Source organism: Staurois parvus, unplaced genomic scaffold, assembly GCF_062004578.1.
Source record: "Staurois parvus isolate SC_StPar_1 unplaced genomic scaffold, SC_StPar_1.0 ptg000639l, whole genome shotgun sequence".
NCBI lineage: Eukaryota > Metazoa > Chordata > Amphibia > Anura > Ranidae > Staurois > Staurois parvus.
The window spans coordinates 1,185,510-1,205,089 of record NW_028318435.1 but is presented as its reverse complement, the minus strand read 5'-3'; the positions used below and the strand labels follow the sequence as shown (position 1 = coordinate 1,205,089).

Here is a 19,580-nt window from a genome sequence, read left to right as displayed (position 1 = left end):
AAATGTTAATATCCAGTTATCCAAAATGTTTTCTATAGTCTATTGAACAGACCAAAAGGGAGCAAATAAAAAGTTATTTGATAGGAGTGTATGTTCACCCTTAAAACAAGTATGTGGCCTAGCTATAGACATTCAAGTATTTACCTAGAGTTTGCTAGCAAAACAAAAATGGCTTTAAAATAAGCCTCAGTATACCTCTTTAGCAGCAGGCACCATAGAGCAATTCATTCTCAACTTTCACAGCACAGGCACTGAAGTTGTTCAAGTAAATTATTTCATAAACTTTCCAATCTCATATGTAAACAGAAAGTAAGGGTGCAGGTCAAACTGAGCTGCTGAAAGAGCTGGCTTTCAAAGACTTCAGCACTTCTGCTGTGAAGATGTATTATTCCACAGTAGCTTCAGTTCAGAGTTCAGCTCAGTTCAGAGGTCATTGGTGACTTGTTTTAAAGCTAATTTAAAGATTGTTCTAAAAAGCTGAAGTAATTACTCATGTTATCCAATGGATGCCATGGTTTTCTGAAACAATAGCTGGCAGTGTAGATTCCTCCATCCACGCTCTAAGCATGGATGGGGAAATCAATTAATTTCCCTTTGTATAGCCTTCAGTATGAACAGGAGAAAATAGAGTAGTCTATTGCCAGCTTTAGAGTTGTCCCCAAAGTAAGTAAAGCTAGATAAGAGGACACACATTAAACTTTCCTTAGTAAGCCTGTACAATTATGGTAATTTAAAAATGAATTACATTTCCAGCATAAAAGCAATCTTGACAGGTTATTTTTAAAGGCTAAATTCACCTTTTCCAAAAAATAACTTATGTAGTCAAGGGGTCCCAGTAGATATTAAAACTGTGCAATTTTACAAAATGATTATTTTATTGCTTTACCTGTAGGCCATTTGGGTCGCCTCAGGAGCCTGGTTAAAAAATACAATAGTTAGCAACTCCCATGTCCTGTCTTGTTGCTAGGGCACAAAAATGGTTTTCATTCCTACAATGCTGGGAGTGAGCATTCAACAATATTCACTTCCTAGAAACAAATCAGTATGAATGCGGGGCTTGCTAACTAGGAGTTTTTTTAGCCAGGTTTCTGAGGGGACCCAAATGGCCTACAGGTAAAACAAAAAAATGACCGATAATTTTACAAAGCTGCACAGATTTTTTTTAAAAGCTATTGCGTCCCTGGAGTTCACAGGCTTTTTCCTGAAAAAGGTGAGCTTGGCCTTTAAATGATTATTCTAGAGTTGTGTGCCTTCATGCCTCTTAGATTGTAAGCTCCAATCAGCAGGGCCCTCCTATACCTCTTGTATTGAACTGTATTGTTGCTGTATTGTTTCCTGTTATATTGTAAAGTGCTGAGCAAACTGTTGGCACTATATAAATCCTGTATAATAATAATAATGTCTACTTAAAGCGCTGAGCAAACTATTGGTGCTATATATATCCTGTATAATAAGAATATTAATAATACTTGTTAATAAGAGAATTATAGCAGTTTTTGATTAGGTAACAATGTTTCATTTAGCACTTCAGAACATTTGGCAAACCTTCATGATCTGAAAAAGAAAATTGGGGCTTATGTTCCTTACTTTGGAAGCATATTGAGGCGTCACACTGCATGATTTTGTCTGTGCTAATGTGCCAGGAAAGGTTTTCATGGGCACTCTGAAAACTAAGGAATGGAAACAAACATGAAAATGTGTGCCTTTTCCTTGCATGAGACCATACATGTTGAATTATCTTTTGTCAATACATTTGCCAGAAACAAAAAGGTCGCTGAATTTTCAGTATACTTTGTTCAATAATGTCATCTCCTAACAATGCCATCATTTCTGCAATGTTCCTGTTGTTACTAGTTACATATACTAGATAGTATACCATAGAAAAATGAAACATTTTAGATCTCATTTTACAAAATACATTATTTTGAAAATGAAAGAGGTTTTAAAACAAAAAAAAAAATCACAACTGTCCCAGCCTTTGTATTTTGTGGTGCTAAGCACAGTATACTACTATTTATACTGTATACAGCTTGGATAAAAAAAAAAGTTAAAAGAAGGAATCTGGGGCAAAGAACAAATCCCAACAGCTGCTAAATGTCAGGATTTTTGAATTTTTAGCAAAAAATATTCTTTACAGATAAGAGCCATATGCTCCTGTATATAAATGACCATTTTTTTCAAAACACTATAGTGGCAGGAAAGAATAGAATGGCTACGGATAATACCCCAATACTGCCCAATGTGGATAATCCTTTTGAAGAATATGTGACCTATCCCTTGTGTTGTCCACAAAGTAATCTCTGTTTTATCACCATCACACTGGAGGAAAGCCTTAAAATGTACCTCTATACTTTCATGAAAAGAAAATATAGCAAGTTAAAAAAAAAAATTACTATATATATATATATATATATATATATATATACACACACGCACACACACACACGCATATAGATTACTATCTATATCATATACAATTCCTACACATGCCATATTTTAATTTAATGTTAAGTGCCCATTCATGCCAGTGCGGAAAGCCCATATTATGTGTGTGTTTCCTGCAACATGTTCAAAATGCACTACAGTCGCGATCTGCAGCGGGTGTCAATGTTAATGACACCCCAAATGCAGTTCGCAAATGCAGTGTGTGTTTGCCTGCACCAGATTGTTCGGTACTTCTGTACCAAGCAATCCTGTTTTTTTAAGTAGTTCATGCACTATCTTTGATGTGGTCCAGTGCGATTCAGCCCATTCAATAATTAATGGACTCAAATCGCACCGCACTGTACTACATGTGAATTGCACAGGAATGCAGCATGTTCCTGAGTGATAGCTGGTATGAACTGGCCCTATAAATTACCTTTCCTTTTCAATCTGCAGTCAGTGTAATTCTTCTGTAAAATGCAATGCAATATGGCAACCTAGAGGCATTCTGTATACAGATGGTGTACAGCAGTGGTCTCCAAACTGCGGCCCAGGGGCTGAATGCGGCCCTTTGCTTGCTTTTATCTGGCCCTTGGAGCATTACTTCATTTACTGCACAGTTCCTCTGAATAACACAAACAATAGGACATAATTCCTCCCAATGACACCAACGATGGAGCACAGCTCCTCCCAATGACACAAACAATGGGGCCCAATAACACCAGAGATGAGGCACATTCTTTCCAATGACACCAGTGATGGGGCACCATTCCTCACATTGACACCAGTGATAGGGCACAATTCTGCCCAATGACACCAATGTTGGGGCACAATTGCTACCAATAATGGGGAATAATTCCTACCAATGACATCACCGATGGGGCATTGTTTACTCCAACTGATGTCGGGACATTTTCTACTCCTGATGGCCATAGTCTGGCCCCCCTAAAGTCTGAAGGACAGTGAAGTGGCAATTTGTTTAGAAAGTTTGGAGACCCCTGGTGTGCAGTATTGCTCCTTGAAATGCAATGTTCTACTTGTTTGATTGACACGCTGATTTTCTCAGAAGTCTGCACTAAGATGCAAGTCAAATTTTAGTCACCTCTTGCAATAGGAAATTCACTTTTGGCAAGCTACTCCCCAAGGGTTAAATACTTCTAAAGTGATGCAGACCCTACAACTTTTCCTTTAAAACATTGAGACCGCACCACCTTAATACAATGGACCAGACATTCCCTATTGCATTTATTGTGCAAAGGTGAAACAAATGGTTATTTTTTCAGAGTAGCAAAAGATAGGAATCTGCTACCAAGTGTGTTAAAATCCCAGCAATGTACATACATCACCCAGAGTGGATTTTTTTCTTCAACAAAAGTGTATATCACAAATATTTTGGGGTTGAGTTATTAAAACTGGAGAGTGCAAACTCTGGTGCAGCTGTGTATGAAAGTCAATCAGCTTCTAACTTCAGCTTGTACAACTAAGCTTTGACAAAAAACAGGGAAGCTGATTGGTTTCTGTGCAGAGCTACACCAGATTATGAACACTCCAGTTTTGGTAAATCAACCCCTTTGTATAACAAAGTGAATACCAAGCTGTAGTGCAAGAAAATTCATAGTATGTGTAAAGGTCACCAAAATAAAAAGTTATACGGGAAAACACATACTCAAAATGCTGCAGGAAGATAACTTTTATATTGGCGTATAGTCTGTCATTTGCAAACCAACAAAATAAAATGGATAAAATGGGCATCTCACTTAAAGTGATTGTAAAGGCTGAAGGTGTATTACCTTCATGCATTCTATGCATGAAGGTTAAAAACCTTCTGTGTGCAGCAGCTCCTCCAGCCCTCTCAATACTTACCTGAGCCTCATATCGATTCAGCAACGTGAACAACAGCCTCGGCTGTCCCAGGTCTCTACCTCCTCATTGGCTGAGACAGCAAGCGAGAGCCATCGTCTCCCACTGCTGTCAATCACAGCCAGTAAACCAATGAGGAGAGAGAAGGGGCAGGGCTAAGCCATGGCTCCATGTGTGAATGGACACACAGATCAGCGGGTGCCCCCATAGCAAGCTGGTTGCTGTGGCGGCACCCGACAGACAGGAGCCAAGCGAGCCTGCGGGAGAACAGAGAAGAGGATCCAGGCCACTTTGTACAAAACCACTGCACACAGCAGGTAGGTATAGGCATGTTTTTATTTTACAAAAAAAAAATTAACCTTTAGAATCGCTTTAAAGTGGTTGTAAAGGCAGAAGGATTTTTACCTTCTATGCAGTAAGATATAAATTCCTCTGTGTGCAGCTTCGCCCACAGCCCCCAAAATACATACTTGAGCCTGATCTTGATCCAGCGATGTGCATAAGAGCTGAAGCTCTCTCAGCTCTCTTGCTTCTCATTGGTTCAGATACAGCAGCAGGAGCTATAGGGTCCCGCTGCTGTCAATCAGTGCGAATGACGAGGAGCACGGGGGGGGGGGGCAGGGCTGAGCCCCGCTCTGTGAGTCTTATGGACAGAGATGTGCTCAGGAGGGAGCATTAACGAGTGCCCCCAGAGTAAGAAAACACTTGGTGGGGGTGGGGGGGAGCCAATAGTACTGGTGGGAGACCCGAGAAGAGGAGGATCAGGGCTGCTCTGTGCAAAACAATTTTAAGTAAATAAAAAACTAAAAACTTTAATATCACTTTAAAGCCAAACTCCAAGCACACGTTTGTTTAGTAAAAGTATCCAGCATTTTCTGAATCACTACCAGTAGAATCACTAGTAGTATTTTCTGAATCACTACCGGATCAGAAAAACAGTCACTCTCTGTGTACTTGTGCTGGGTCATAGACTTTGTATTCTAAACAAATAGAGTCAGCATGACAGCCAGGCTAATTGAATTTTAAGAAATTTCACAGACAACGTGGCCTTGTCTGCACTAGAATATTGAGGACAGGAAGCCTCCATATTTCTCATGACCGGTTAACTTTAAACCACTAACCACAGCTTGTCCATCAAATCAACCGATCAAACATTCAACCAGTTATAATACATGACCAACTTAACAAGCTGATAGTTATGTTGAGCAGTATGAAGACAGCAGACAGATATGTGTCTGAAATAATTTAGGAATAATAAAGACCACTTACGTTGCTGTCACAAGTAAAACATCAGACACGGTCTTGCTGAGCACAGAAGAGTTACAGTTAATGAAATTCTGTTTTATGCAATAGTCAGAGTTAATTGACCAGTAGACAGATTTTACCTTTTTGCATGGCTTTTAATTGGCAAAGTCAGATTTGCTCTTCATCATGAATTTTACTTTATGACAACCATTTTCCAACCAGACAAGGGCATAACTATGCTGTCTGTAATACTGCTTGCTCTAAATCTAAGGATGTTGACAGCCTTATAGAAATGTCAGTAAGAAGAAGGGGCCTGGAGGAGCATCATATTAGTATACAAATGGTCCTATAGTGCTCTGGTCTATTCTACTGTTCAGGATTAAAAATTAAAAAGTTTCTCTGTAATATTAGATCTATTGAAGAATTGTTTGCTACATTTGCAGGCAATTACTAATGTCAAATATAAAAGTGTATATTTAAACATGAAGATGCATCTTACATCAGAGACAGTTAAAATGCACAGTTACCATATACTGAAGAACACATTTTTAAGTAATGCCTTCAGGAACGCATACCAGGAGATTCCATTATCCAGTAAATGCATAATGCAGTCAGGATAGAAAGGGCAGTACTTGCAGTTTAAAAGGATATTAGGCTACCAAATGACCCTCAGAGCCAGCCACATGCTAAATTCTTCAGCTAGACAGCAGCTCTACTTTAGCTTTTCCCTATCATTTGCATTTAGCAAGAAAAAAAAAATGAAAACAGGAGAGTGACAAGAGCTGTAACACTTTCAGAGAAGTAAAAGATTATGGCTCTCTATTCTTATTACTTGTACTTTGCACGTACTTCTGTACTTTATGTAAAGAGCCTTATTCTTATGCCTTAAAGTAGGAAGCCAATTTTTTGCTTAAAGCACACGTCCAGCTTTTTCTGGATGGCGTAGGGAAGGATTAGAACCCCGTTATATTTTTACTGTTCCATTAGGTTAGGTAAATGAGGAGAAATCTCTATAATGGAAGATAGCAGTAAACGCCCAACAGAGGTTCTAGTCCAGAGATCAAACTCTAACTAAAACTAAAGAAAACCATTTTGGCTGGATGGTTGTAAAAAAAAATAAAGGGTTTGAACCTTGCTTGGGTCTTTACTGCTCTCTCTCTCTCCACTGGGGATATTATATTCTCTGCTACTTCTGGTACTACTGGAACCAAAGGGAACAATGACAGTGGTTCAAATGCTACCCTCTTGATCTAAAACTAACGGGTGTCCTACATTTAAAGTTGTTTTTATTTGGCGATACAATACAACCAGTAGACTAGACCATTGCAATGATTTAACAAAGCCATAAATATGTGTATATATATATATATATATATATATATATATATATAATTTTTTTTTTCATTCAGTCCACCTTAATTCTTACCAACAGTATACAATTATTCCCCAGTTGCTATCTTTTATTTTCTAACTATAAAAGTCTGTTATGTCCCTCACATACAAAGTCAACGTCTCCAACAGTGAGCATGCACAGAAGGACTAAAACACGTTATTAAACAGCATTTTACCAGCCTACTTTGCAGAACACAGCAGAAACACTCAATAGACCTGCTAAATATAAAAATAGATTCCAAGCTAGCACAAAAGTTTTGATAATATTTAGTGTATTACAGCTTCAGCCTAGTTTACTAAAGATAAATATACAAAGCTTAACCCACATTAACAAAAAGATTTATACCCCACTTGCTTGCAAGTACTTTCACGCATGTTGACAGAGCTGAGATCTGTGCGCTGATTCACTTGGAAAGCCGTCTCTACTGATCACATTCCAAGAGTGCAAGAGTGATTGACCTGGCATGCACTTCTCATACCAACTTACACTAATGTGTAGGCTTATACTCATCACTGCTTGGCTCATGACAAACTGGTCTGTAAACAAGAAAATAAGACTAGGTTCTTCACTGAAGCATCTCAACATTCTTCTGACATCTGCTCAAGTCTATCTAAGACAATAAGGGATTGTTAGCAAATACTGCCTTGGCACATGTACAGTGATTTGTCTGTAAAAATCACTCACCTGACTAAGTACTAAAATGTCCCATAATTGCCTTTTTCATTTTCACTTCTCAGCAATTTATTTTATACACCAACGATGAACAATTCTAAGTGTGCTGATCCGCTTAAACATGTTTGAGGAGCCCCTGGAGTCCATCCACCTCTGGTTGAGTAGTTCTGTTGAGTCTTTAACATTTGAATTGGATGTGAATAAATGCTTCAAATCCATCAAAGGAAGGTCATCCATCAAAAGAAGGCCATGACTAGGAACTACAATGCCCTCATCTACCCAAAACATATTTCTTGTTGGTTTTAGGTAAAATTGGCAGGTTTTAGGAAAGATTACATCAATTCCAATCACTGTTTAGACCTTTTTGATCAATATTATAATTTCAAGTGTATGTAAATCAAAAACATTTAGTTATTAGCACGGGTTAGAAGTTCTGTTAATTTTTAATTGCTGTTTCACAGATTTGCCCTATTTGTCCTGGTAAGCACAGTTAAAAGCACTGAAAGTGAGGAAACAGACAACATTTACCTGTCACCAAGGTAGAAATCTAGGGCAAATGTACACTTGTTCTAATGACAACTATTTAAGAAGGGAATTAGCTTTGGGGAAAATTACTCTTTCTATTGTGCCTATAAGACAGAAAAAGTAATAGATAGACATTTAGGAAGCAAACAGTGCTAACTACCTGTCTTGTTGCATTATGCTTCAATAAGCTTCTTGAATGCCATACCTAATCAAATTCTTTTTGTAAGAAATGTGAAATTTTCCTATAGTTGAACAGGTTTCTTTTGACAAACAGTCATAACAGAAGGCAATGGACATTACTGTACAGGGAGAGATGACATACTCTTCTCTACAGTCCAGTGGTCTTTTTCTACTCTTCACTCTATACCAACCCTTTAAACACAGAAGAACCCTTGAGTTTCCAGTCTCAGGAAACCCCTGCTACAAAATTGCTATATCTACAACTCACAATACATTAGTATGATGGTCACTAGGAAGAATGCTCCTTACACGTGTGGTCATTGGGAAGTATTCCATCCTTACATATAAAAAGATCAATGGTGTCAGTGGAAACTTATCTGAGAGGCAGAAACTGCTCATTAATGAAGGAACCCCTGTACAGTATGTACAATTCCTCCATAAATGTCCACTAAATATACTGAAGGCTGCAAACAATGATAGTCTACCTACCTATGCCTACTACAGTACAATGCTACTTACACTCATTTCTTTTATATCCGTTTTCCAAAGGAAAAAAAAATGAAACTGTATTTGCCAAGACTTTGAAGACTTAAGAGATCAAAGTCAGGTTAATGAAAATAAATGATGAAAGATTGATGTAATAGAGTTCATAATGGAGCTAGCTTAATATACTGCTTAAAAAAAAAAAAAAAAGCAAAGGCGTTTTGGAATGTAGGGCACAAACTTAAGCAGGAAGTAAAATGACTGATAAAATGAATGGCCATTATTATAAGACTTGCACACAGTTAACTCTAACTTTCATTCCCCTTGTCTCTACTCCTCTCTCATAAAGTTCTGTCAATGAGTCCTGTTTGGTGTTTCATTGAAAAGTCACTTTTAATCAGTACATTAAACCCAACTAAACAGCATTCTAATGCACTCACAAATTACCCGCTCAGCATGTTTACAGACCCTTTGAAATTTCAAACGCCTTGCAAGAACTATGTGTTAATATGCATATTTTAATTTTCTCACAGGACGAAACATAAAAGGTATATAAATATATAAAACAAACTAGCAAAAACATGGGGTATAAAGCGCACACTTTTTACAGAGTGACTACACAGAATACAAAGCAGTCAACGACATATTATACACTAGTAAAGCATTCCTGTTACTGATTTTGCTCATTAAAAACAGAACCAGTGATAGATCAGGGTGTAAATATTGGAAAAAATGTGTCAGACAAAACTTTCCAGACTGCAAGCCAAAGATTCATATTTAAGTGTTGGGATCTTCGTTAGCGTTTCATTATCATAGATAGAACAGGTTAGCAGATTGCTACGAAGAGGCCCATTTGTACAAGACATATTTTTTGTAAGGTTATTTGTAGTGTTTAATTTAATCCATCTGTTCCCATTCTAGGGAAGAAATCACAAGATTCACTCCATTGAGCTTTAAAGACGGAGGCAGTTAACCCCTCTCCTGCCAAAACAAATCTTGAAATGCATGCCTCAAGTCAAGCCAAAAGCAAAAAGGGCTCAGTTTATAAAAAATTAATGCAGAGCATACAATTTTAAAGAGCAGCTGCTTGGCCGTTGGTGGCCTCTGAGCTGAGACCAAAACAGCATTTACCCAGCTTGAAAACAGCCACTTATCACTTTAGTGTGTAATTAGGGAGCTGACCAAATAGAAAATTGCACATCCAGAACACTTACCCTGTCCATAGCTAGCTTTAATGTCATTCTAGAGAGCTCTGAAGTGCAGGGAGGCAGGCAAGGAAGTGAAGAAAAGAAAACGTGCCGTAGGGATACTCACGGTTTCTTGAGACTTATCCTTGACATCATACACTGATAGCTTAATTTTAGTCTCTTCGTAGATGGGATACTCCGAAGGAAACGTCACACCAGTCAGAAACAGTGGATCTCTTGTTCCCTGTATAGCACAAGCAGACAGTCTGAGCTCAATGAGGTGGCAGCTGCTGGCAGCAGAGAAAGCAACTGACAGACAAGCAGGCAGACAAGAGTAAAAAAGAAAAAGATATCGATTTCAAAGAATACTTTCAGTTCAATCCAGAGTCTGATGTCGCCACCAGCCTCTTTTGGAGTATCATTCCAGTATGCTAAAAGAAATGAATCTGGAAAACACAACAGACTAACATCGATCAGTAAAAAAAAAATGATCTGTCATCATCTATCAGTAGTGGTCCTAGTGTGCAGCTCTAAACTGTTTATTTCCTAGGCCGGTCTGTTGTTTCCTTAGGGCCAGCTGTCACAGTGCTTTGTGTCTCTTTTGAGGGGACGTGTGCTGTAATTTGTACAAACAGCCAGAAACTATTCTGAATTAACCACCCCAACCAAGGCAGCTGTAATGAGGACAGCATTTGGGGATTTAATTCACAAAGTGAAGCATCCAGCTGACAATGATATCTATTTCTACAAACCCTGTTTGCTGTCAGGTTCACACACAGATTTAGACTTTGTTCTTGACAGTTGCCTTTTATCCATTCACTCAATTTTATAACACCCAGTTGACCTAAATATCATAAGAGAACATCTGTTTTAAAATACTGCTAATAATGCTTTTCTCTTCGTCAGGATACTAAACTCACCTAAACACCAGTGGTATTTTTAGCACTGGCAAGGAGTTTGATAGATTTTTTTGAAAAGTGAGGCTAAACTGCCATGATTTTCACTGATGACAAGATCTCAAATATTGATCCTCGGAACTGTGCCCATGTCAATGTTGTCACTTGAAACCAAACCTGTCCTTTTTTCAAAGTCGCAGGTTTTCTGGATAGCACATACCACCCTCCAAAACATGTATCTACCTTCTAGGCGTTACCCCAACAACTCCATTTGCTCCATGGATCCACCATAAAATTGCTATGAAACTCTTGGGTTGAATCTTACACATCTTGCCCCATGTGACAACACACAAGACTGGCATGGGAAATGTCATGCTTTCCCCCTATTGGGAAATATTAGGTTCTTTCCAGGTGTCCTACTGGTAAACAGAACAGTGGGTAGCGGTGGAAATAGGTACTAGCACTGGGCAGGGGGAAGGGGGTTCCTGCCACCTACCAAACCAGTTAAATTTGCCCTGAATGTGTAAAGTTCAGGATCACTTTACCCTAGGTTCACACTTATGTGGATGTCAATGCATTTTCCAGTTTGCAGAAATACTTTACAGTTCAGTATTCAGATGCCAGCTGAAAATAAAGAAACCTATTGCTGGAAATTAAAAAAAAAAAAAAATGGGAAAAAACAGTGTGCCCCCTCCCCCAATCCATACAAGGCACTTTGGGTCTAGTATGGATCTTAAGAGGAACCCATGCCAAAAGTAAAATAATAAAAAATAAATGGCATGGGGTACCCCCCAAAATCCACAGAAGACACTTGCCCGAGCATGCAGTGCAGCAGGTCAGGAAAGGGGAGGGAGGGACAAGTGAGCACCCCCTCCTCCTGAATGATACTGGCCACATGCTCTCAACATGTGGGGTGCTTTGGGGCAGAGAGGGCTCCCCCCCCAAAGTACCTTGTCCCCATGTTGATAAGGACAAGGGCCTCTTCCCCACAACCCACATGTTTTTTGTTTGGTTGTTTTTTTTTTCTTTGGGCAAGGTTCCCCTAAAAATCAATACTAGACCCGAACGGCCTGGTAAGGATTGGGGGGGAACCCCACACTTTTTTCCCTGATTTTTTTTTTCTTTAATTGCCGGCAATAGGTTTCTTTATATTCAGCTGTCAGTAAACAACCATGATGTTTACTGATTGTTATGGCCGCCAGTGGCTGCCCACTCCTTAACAACCAACTGAAGTCACACAAAGCGAAAAATGCAAAAAAAAAGCATCGAAAACAAGTGTGAAAAAAATGCAAAATGCATCAAATGCAATCTACAAAGATGTGAACCAACCCTACAGGTGTACCTATACACCTTTTCTGGAGAACACTGCTCCACATTTTCCATTTCCACAGTCTTCAGTTGTGTGTTGCTTTGTCATGCTTTTATGAGCATATGCAAGAGTGTTTAGAAAATCTCCCATGTAAGCTGTCAGTTAAATTAATGCTTATTCCATAGTTTGTGTTTTATCAATCTTAAAGCAATTCGAAAGGTTAATTTTTTTTAAATTTTAAATAACAAACATGCTATACTTACCTGCTGTGTGCAGTGGTTTTGCACAGAACAGCCTGGATCCTCCTCTTTTAGGGCCCCCCGCAGGCTCTCCTGGCCTCTCCCTTCTGTTGGGTGCCCCCACAGCAAGCAGCTTACTATGGGGGCACCCGCTGCTCCGTGTGTTTATTCACACACGGAGCCGCAGCTTGGCCCTGCCCCCTCTCTCTCCTCATTGGCTGACTGGCTGTAAGAGACAGCAACAGGAGCCAATGGATTGGACTGCTATGGAGCTACTACATATTTGCATATGTATGACTAATGCAGGCCATACATGGGTTGAATTCTGAAAAGATTTTCCAAAATCGGAACTAAAAATTTTCTTTTGAATTTCGCTCCACTAGTGGGCCTCAGAATCGCCAATTTTCGAATTTGTGTGATAGGGCATGTTGGAAATTATTTTTTTAAATAATGAATTTCTAATCAATGATGGCAGAATTGTGCGAGAAATATAATAAAAAAAAAATGAGCATGAGCTGTGACCTGGAAAGAAAAGGAGATTCCCAGCCATGAAAATTCTTTTCTGTAACATGAGGTGAAATTGAAGGTTTGGTTGGTTGAAATTTGATATCAATGGTGGCACCATCGGATTACAAAACGTACAAAATTTTTGATTTTCTAAAGAAAACGTGTTCAGAATTTGACCCATGTATGGCCTATATACAGTAAGAGCTAGGTTTTTAAAACTATAAACTAATTAGACAGGTCCCTTTTGAAGGTAGGACATAACAAGGGATAATTTTTTTTGTATGCTTATTGAATCTGAATTTCCCAGTAGCATGCATCTGTTTGGACCTGGGGTTTTTTTTGTGAGATAAGCTGCATCATTTTAAAGTGATAGCAGACCTTGATTTGTTTAAAGACCCACGTTGTTGGGTGAGCAAACTACATATATGTGGTGTAAGGCCCCATGTACACGGGACACTTCTGAACGATGGAAACTGACTGCTGGAAAACGTAGGTTAAAAAACGTCTGTTTAGCCGTGTTTGCATAACGCGTCTATGCGCGTTTGCGTTTAGAAGCATTTTTTTAAAGAGAAGCACAGGAGAACCTCCTAAATGCCCAGAATGCACTGAAAGTGGTAAATTATTAACTATTTTAGACTGTTTCAGAAAAATACAGAGAGTAGAAGCAGAGACAGCAGTATGTGTTGAGATTAACTTGGGTATGAGTTGCTCATTAACATTTCTTTTGTTTCCAAGGGTGGGAAAGGTGTCTGGTGGAGTGAGTCATTAAGGACACCTGGCAGGGGGTCTTCATGAGGAATTTGAGGTGTGAATGGTCATTAACATATCTTTTGTTTCCAAGGGTGGGAGAGGTCTGAGGTGTGAATTGGTCATTACAATGTGTGAAAAGCTTGATAGGAACATCCTGTGTTCAGTGTCCATCTGAGTACCTTGAAAACACTTTGCATGCATTTTTCATGATGAAAAAAGGCTCTGGACAGCATCAGGAACTGGAAGAGTTAAAAAAAAGATTTCAACCGCAAATGCTTATAAATGCATTTAGCCGTGTTTACAAGCATTTTGCATTTGAAATGCTGATAAATTCAACTGCTAAACGCAGGTTTTCTGCGTTCAAAAGAAACAACTGTAAACTCAAATGCCTGTAAAATACTGTAAACGAAGATGTGTACAAGGACACATAGAAAAAATTAAGGTGAGTTCAGGGGCTGCTGAAAAAACCTCTGAACTGCTCCTAAATGTGAGTATATCAGCTGCAGTGTACATGAAACCCAAGCCACAGTGTAGATAGATATTTGAATGAGTCTGATGTCTAATACCACTTTAAATGCTATTAGACATCAGACTCATTCAGAGGTCTGAGATATGGGGTTAGCATACTACATACACCAGGAGAGGCATGTGTTGACACAATGTATTGCATTTGATCACAAATTGCACAGGTGTTTAAAATAATTTGTGAGTATTTAATATTTTTTCTGGTTTATGTATTGTTTTTAAAATAGTGAGCACTATGTGGTTATTTTCTTGCTTAACTGCTGCGGGAATCTGGATCGTTTGTCAACAGTAGAGATGAAGGTATGACAAAGATCAATGCATTAAAAAAAAAATGAATAAAGTGGTATCTATCCTCCAATGACCTAGAGGTCCATCTTAATGGGTGAGCACATTTCTAATAGTTTTGATCAAGATCTACATGTAAGGAAGATCATTTGAATGTGGTACAAGATTACAGACTTTAAAAGTGTGTGGATGCATGAAAAAAAAGCTTTAATAGAAGACACTATTATATATATTATAACTGTATATATTATAACGGTGGGACTTTAAGGACATTTTTAAGGTGTTTTTTTATCTCAAGTGGAAGGTGAACCTTTACTTGGTTAAAACACAAAAGCTTTGAAAAACACTCTAGACACAACTTTTAATTTAGTTTTGGATAGAATTGGAAAGGGCTAAAACAAAAAAGGTAAATATGTTTTTTTTCCTGTTTATGTCTCTATTGGAGCAATCCCCCCTCACATTAAAGCCCTGCTCCAACTAAAAATCGTAATTTTGTATAGAACAGAGAAAAGGTATAGCCTATGTCATGTTTTTATTGCTATGTGTGTCCCTGTTGGGATGAAATGGGTAGTTAATGTACCCCCATCCCAGTTGGACATACTAGGTAAAGCTCAAAAAAGGGGTTCCCGTTTACAAATGTGTCCAAACAACCATTGGACTCAGAGGAGTGGTGTCTCTTCTCAAAGATACTTCTATACAGCCATGCACTTTAACCTATTAAGGACAGTAAACCATGCTAATTTGGGTAGTTTTAGCATCATTACCACGCACTTTCCATCTGATAAAAGAGCTAGGAGTAGTTCCACAAAACACTGGTGGAAGTATACCTCTTGGTTGGCCTGGAATTTCCCAGGAAGATCTGGAGTCCATAGCTTTGATAAGAGAAGTGTCAGACAGCTATTTTTGCTTGCTTGCTTTGTGACTCTCCCCCCCCCCCCTCCTCCTCATTGCAGTCTCAGACACAACCGTACATCCTGCTCTTAAAGGATTACTGGATAAGGCAGTGCAGTCAGCAATGATGAGGATGTGCATAGGTCACTAACCCTGTGGAAATCATCATTTGTATTTTGCACATCATAGATGCTCATTTGAGCTAGCCATGATATATGCTTTGAACAAAGCATCTGTATTCTCCTTAAATCTGAAATATCTTACAATGGATTGATACCAAATGAAGAGCAGTAACTTTATCCATGTTAGTAAATTAGAGCCAACACTGAGCACAGATGAGTTACTGTGACCAACTTCTAGATCTCCCTCTACACAGACTATACATGAGATTTTATTTATAGGTGAGAAAATGATGAACATTATGTGCTTACTTTGGGGGTGTATTTGCCACAAAGCAAACAAGGCATTTGCCTAGGGCGGCATTTTTCAGGGGGGCAGCGGCATTCTTCAGGGGGGTAGTGCTGTCCCCAGAAAGAAGGAAAAGAAGAAGGGACACACGCAGCATGGGGATCAGGTGGGATCTGAGAGAGGCTGCGGGCTGCTTGATGGTGTATGCAAAGCCTGACTCTTGTTCCCGGGCATGTCCGGAGCTGTGAAGGTGAGTGTCTTATCTCTTGTCGGGGTGGGGGGGTTGCCAGTGTATGGGGGGTGGTGATAGTGGAAGGCTCTCTCGGGTGGGGGGTGCTGGAGTGTTGTTGGTCAATGGGGGGAGCCAATTCTTGTGTTGTCTAGGGCAGCACGAATCCTAAATACACCACTGACTTACCTAGATATATTTCTGTTGAGTTGGAGCTATATTATGTATTTCTCTGGACGTGGGTAATGGAGGTGCTTAGGACTACTGTACATATCTGCTTTTCAAATGCATGAAACCCATTCAGCATTAAAGTATAACTGAAAGCAAAATATTTTTAATTTTTTAGCTTTGGACAAAGTGGAGATGGATTAGAACACCTATCAGTTTTTATTGCCGTATGTGCCCCCATTAGGAAGATTCTCCATCTTTATTTTCCGGTTTACAGTTATAAATTCGAAAGTGAAAGTAAAAGAAAATCTAAAATTTTGGGTTGGCATCAGAAGAATAATAGAGGGGAAAGAGGGGACACTAGTTCTGGTGAAACCCAGGGATTCCCTCACTTTGTGCTCTAATTTACTGTTTTGGCTATGGGTCAGGAAGTGAAAGGCAATCTCCCCAATGGGACACATATGGCAAAAAACTAACCCTCCCTTACTCTATCCAAAATGAAAAAAAAAAAAAGTTTTCCTTTTCGTTCTGCTTTAATGTATACAACTGGTAAAGGTTTTATGTCAACTGTTAAGTCCAAATTCCAAACTGATATAAAGAACACAATTGGATTCAATTATGTAGTCACCAAAATAATGTATTTTTATGCAGACGTAGCTTGAATCTGCCTTGGTATAGCCAGCTGAAACCCTTTACACAGCAGCACTCCGATTGGGCAAAAAATGGGAAATACCAGGAACCAGGGTACTTCTGCTGTTTAAACAAATGATCCAAAAAGGAGAGAACAGAGTGCTAGGACAAGCTCTGACTCAAGTCTTTAACAACATGGCACCAGTCAGTAGCAGACTGATAAATAGCTTCTGCTCTTAGTAAATAATAGGGATCTGATTTTGAGAAAACTCCATACAAAAAAAAAATGTTTTAAAATCAAACAAAAATACAGATGGTCTAATACGGAGGACTTGTGATAAGTCCGTATCGCTTGTGTAGTCATATATTTAACACTGAACTTTGGGATTCAAGATAAAATCGCCTGTTGGTGGCATCACATTTGTACAGTATATACAGTATAAATGCCAATAAGTTACAAAACAACAGCTGATAATTCTGATGAAAGATCTATGATGTCATCACTCCAAAAGAAGCTTCAGCAGGGTAATCGGAGGAGGTATAATTGTGGCAGATACGCCATATGTGCTGACAATGCAGTGCTGGTATAAGAAACTACATGTTCCGTCATGCAATGGGAATTGTAGGGAATGGGTGGGATCGGGGGTTGGTATGTCACAGTCACATTAGTTGGTTCAGATCGGGAGTCTTGGGCTCCCGGATCCAGTCCACCTACTACAGTGATCAAGGACGTAAATTATGGCATTACTCAATCAAAAGAGAAATACAGCATAAAATGACAACACCAGTGGCTGGGGGAATAGAGGGCATAATGGAGACTGAATGTGAAGGGGGCTGAGGTATGTACATCAGAAATAGAAAATATGGCTCTCACTGCCAGTATAAACAAGCAAGAAAAAAGAGAAAAACAGTCAGCGCAAAAACTACCACCAAATTGCAAATTAATTATAAAAGTCCATGAAGTCCAATATTTAGGGCTGCATAAAGGTCCATGGGGCACTTTGGGCAAGCTTCCTATAGTATTGTAGCAGAACTCTGTTTAAAATGAAAAAGAAGCACCTCTAAGTGAAGCAGAACCACTTTAATTAGTACCAAATGTAGAACAACTCACATATATTTGTAGTAAAACAAGCTTATAAAGGTGCAGTCTCATGGAAGTAGAGGAACGGCTTTGTCCCGGCTTTGACAGCCGTGTCTGCACCCAGGAAATGTTGGTGGCAGGAGAAAGAAGCCATCCGGCATTTTGTAAACTCCTGAAGATGGCGTCTGGCATGCACATTGAGGCATGACGTCGGCGTCAAGCTTGACAAAGGAGCGCGCTTACACCCTTAAAGCTATGCATGCTGGTCCTTGACGTCATCACGCCTCAACGTGCATTCAGGACGCCATCTTCAGGAGTTTACACATGCCAACCGGCTTCTTCCTTCTGCCACCACGATTTCCTGGGCGCAGACGTGGCTGTCAAAGCCGGGACACAGCCGTTCTTCTACTTCCATGAGACTGCACCTTATAAGCTTGTTTTACTACAAATATATGTGAGTTGTTCTACATTTTATACTAATTAAAGTGGTTCTGCTGCACTTAGAGGCGCTTCTTTTCTTTTTCATTCTCACTGCCAGTATACCTATACATGGAAACCAAAACAAAATTGTTAGAGGTAAGAAGGCACCTTTATAGACATGCAAAATACATTTCTGCTTTGACTTCAGCTTTAAGAAATAAATAACATATGGGCGTATTTAATGTGTACAATAGGTAACAATGGGGTTGATTTACTAAAGGAAAATAGATTGTACACTTTGCAAGTGCAGTTACTCCTGGGTTAGGAAATAAGGGGAAGCTCTGCTGCCTTCCATCATCCAATCATGTGAAAGCAAAAATACATTTTTTTTTTCATTGTGTGCAATTGAGTATTATTTGTAAAGTGAAGCTTTACCCCATTTACTAATTTCTGGAGCAACTGCACTTGAAAAGTGTGCAGTCTATTTGCCTTTAATTAATCCAGCCCAATGTGTTGCACTTTGTAATAATTTAACATGTACTAACACCATCCACATCTGCAAAGTAAACTACACAGTGCGCCATTATAAACTTTATAGACACTTAGAGGTGACAGATGTTTTGCCACAATAATCCTTAAGACTGATGGACGTATTAGTTAAGTCTGTTCCGGAAAAATAAATCCTGTACAAGAACAGTTGATGCTGAGCAACAATTTATAGCTATAGCTTCCTAAGACTGCATTAATTTGTATTTTCAGAAGCATCTGAACACAACACTGAGGCTTCATCATAGACTGCCATTTAAACACTGCAGTAAGAACCCTCATTGTTACCATCCAAGTATTTACAGGAACAGTGGAAAGGTTTTCCCTGAAAATGTTGATCCATGCTTTTCATAATAAAACAGAATATTTATATTCTGTCTCTTCCTAATGCTAGACTAGACTTTTACAGTACCCATTGTTAGGCTCAGCCTTTTTAGATTCTGTTCATTTCTAAGCACAATTTAAAAATGTGAAAAAGAAATTCATAACAGACAACAAAATCACATATAAATAAACAAATGCAAAGCCCAACAAATGAAGTGCAAAACCCAGAGCAACCAATCAAAATCCATTTTTGACTATAGGTCAGTTCTAATATGAGGCTGTAATGGGTTACCTACACTTTGCTTCTGCCGTTATTTAGGGAATGAGCTTAAAAGGTTTTTACGGTTTTATTAGATTGTCCTAGATAACGTTTGAAAATACATTTTATAGGACAGTTTTTTTG

At 39.0% G+C, this 19,580-nt stretch overlaps 1 protein-coding gene across 5 annotated transcripts in view; it reads right to left on the bottom strand.

Moving 5' to 3' along the window:
• The window catches only part of INPP4B (inositol polyphosphate-4-phosphatase type II B), an 823,047-nt gene that overhangs the window by 573,551 nt on the left and 229,916 nt on the right, over window positions 1-19,580 (bottom strand). For 4 of the 5 annotated variants that reach the window (XM_089693869.1, XM_089693867.1, XM_089693868.1 and 1 more), the window contains one exon: window positions 10,097-10,213. In XM_089693869.1, the coding sequence (XP_089549995.1) occupies window positions 10,097-10,213 (117 nt within the window). Of the gene's footprint in view, window positions 1-9,996; window positions 10,214-19,580 lie in introns of those variants that run through there. The other variant, XM_089693872.1, reaches the window with a different exon arrangement.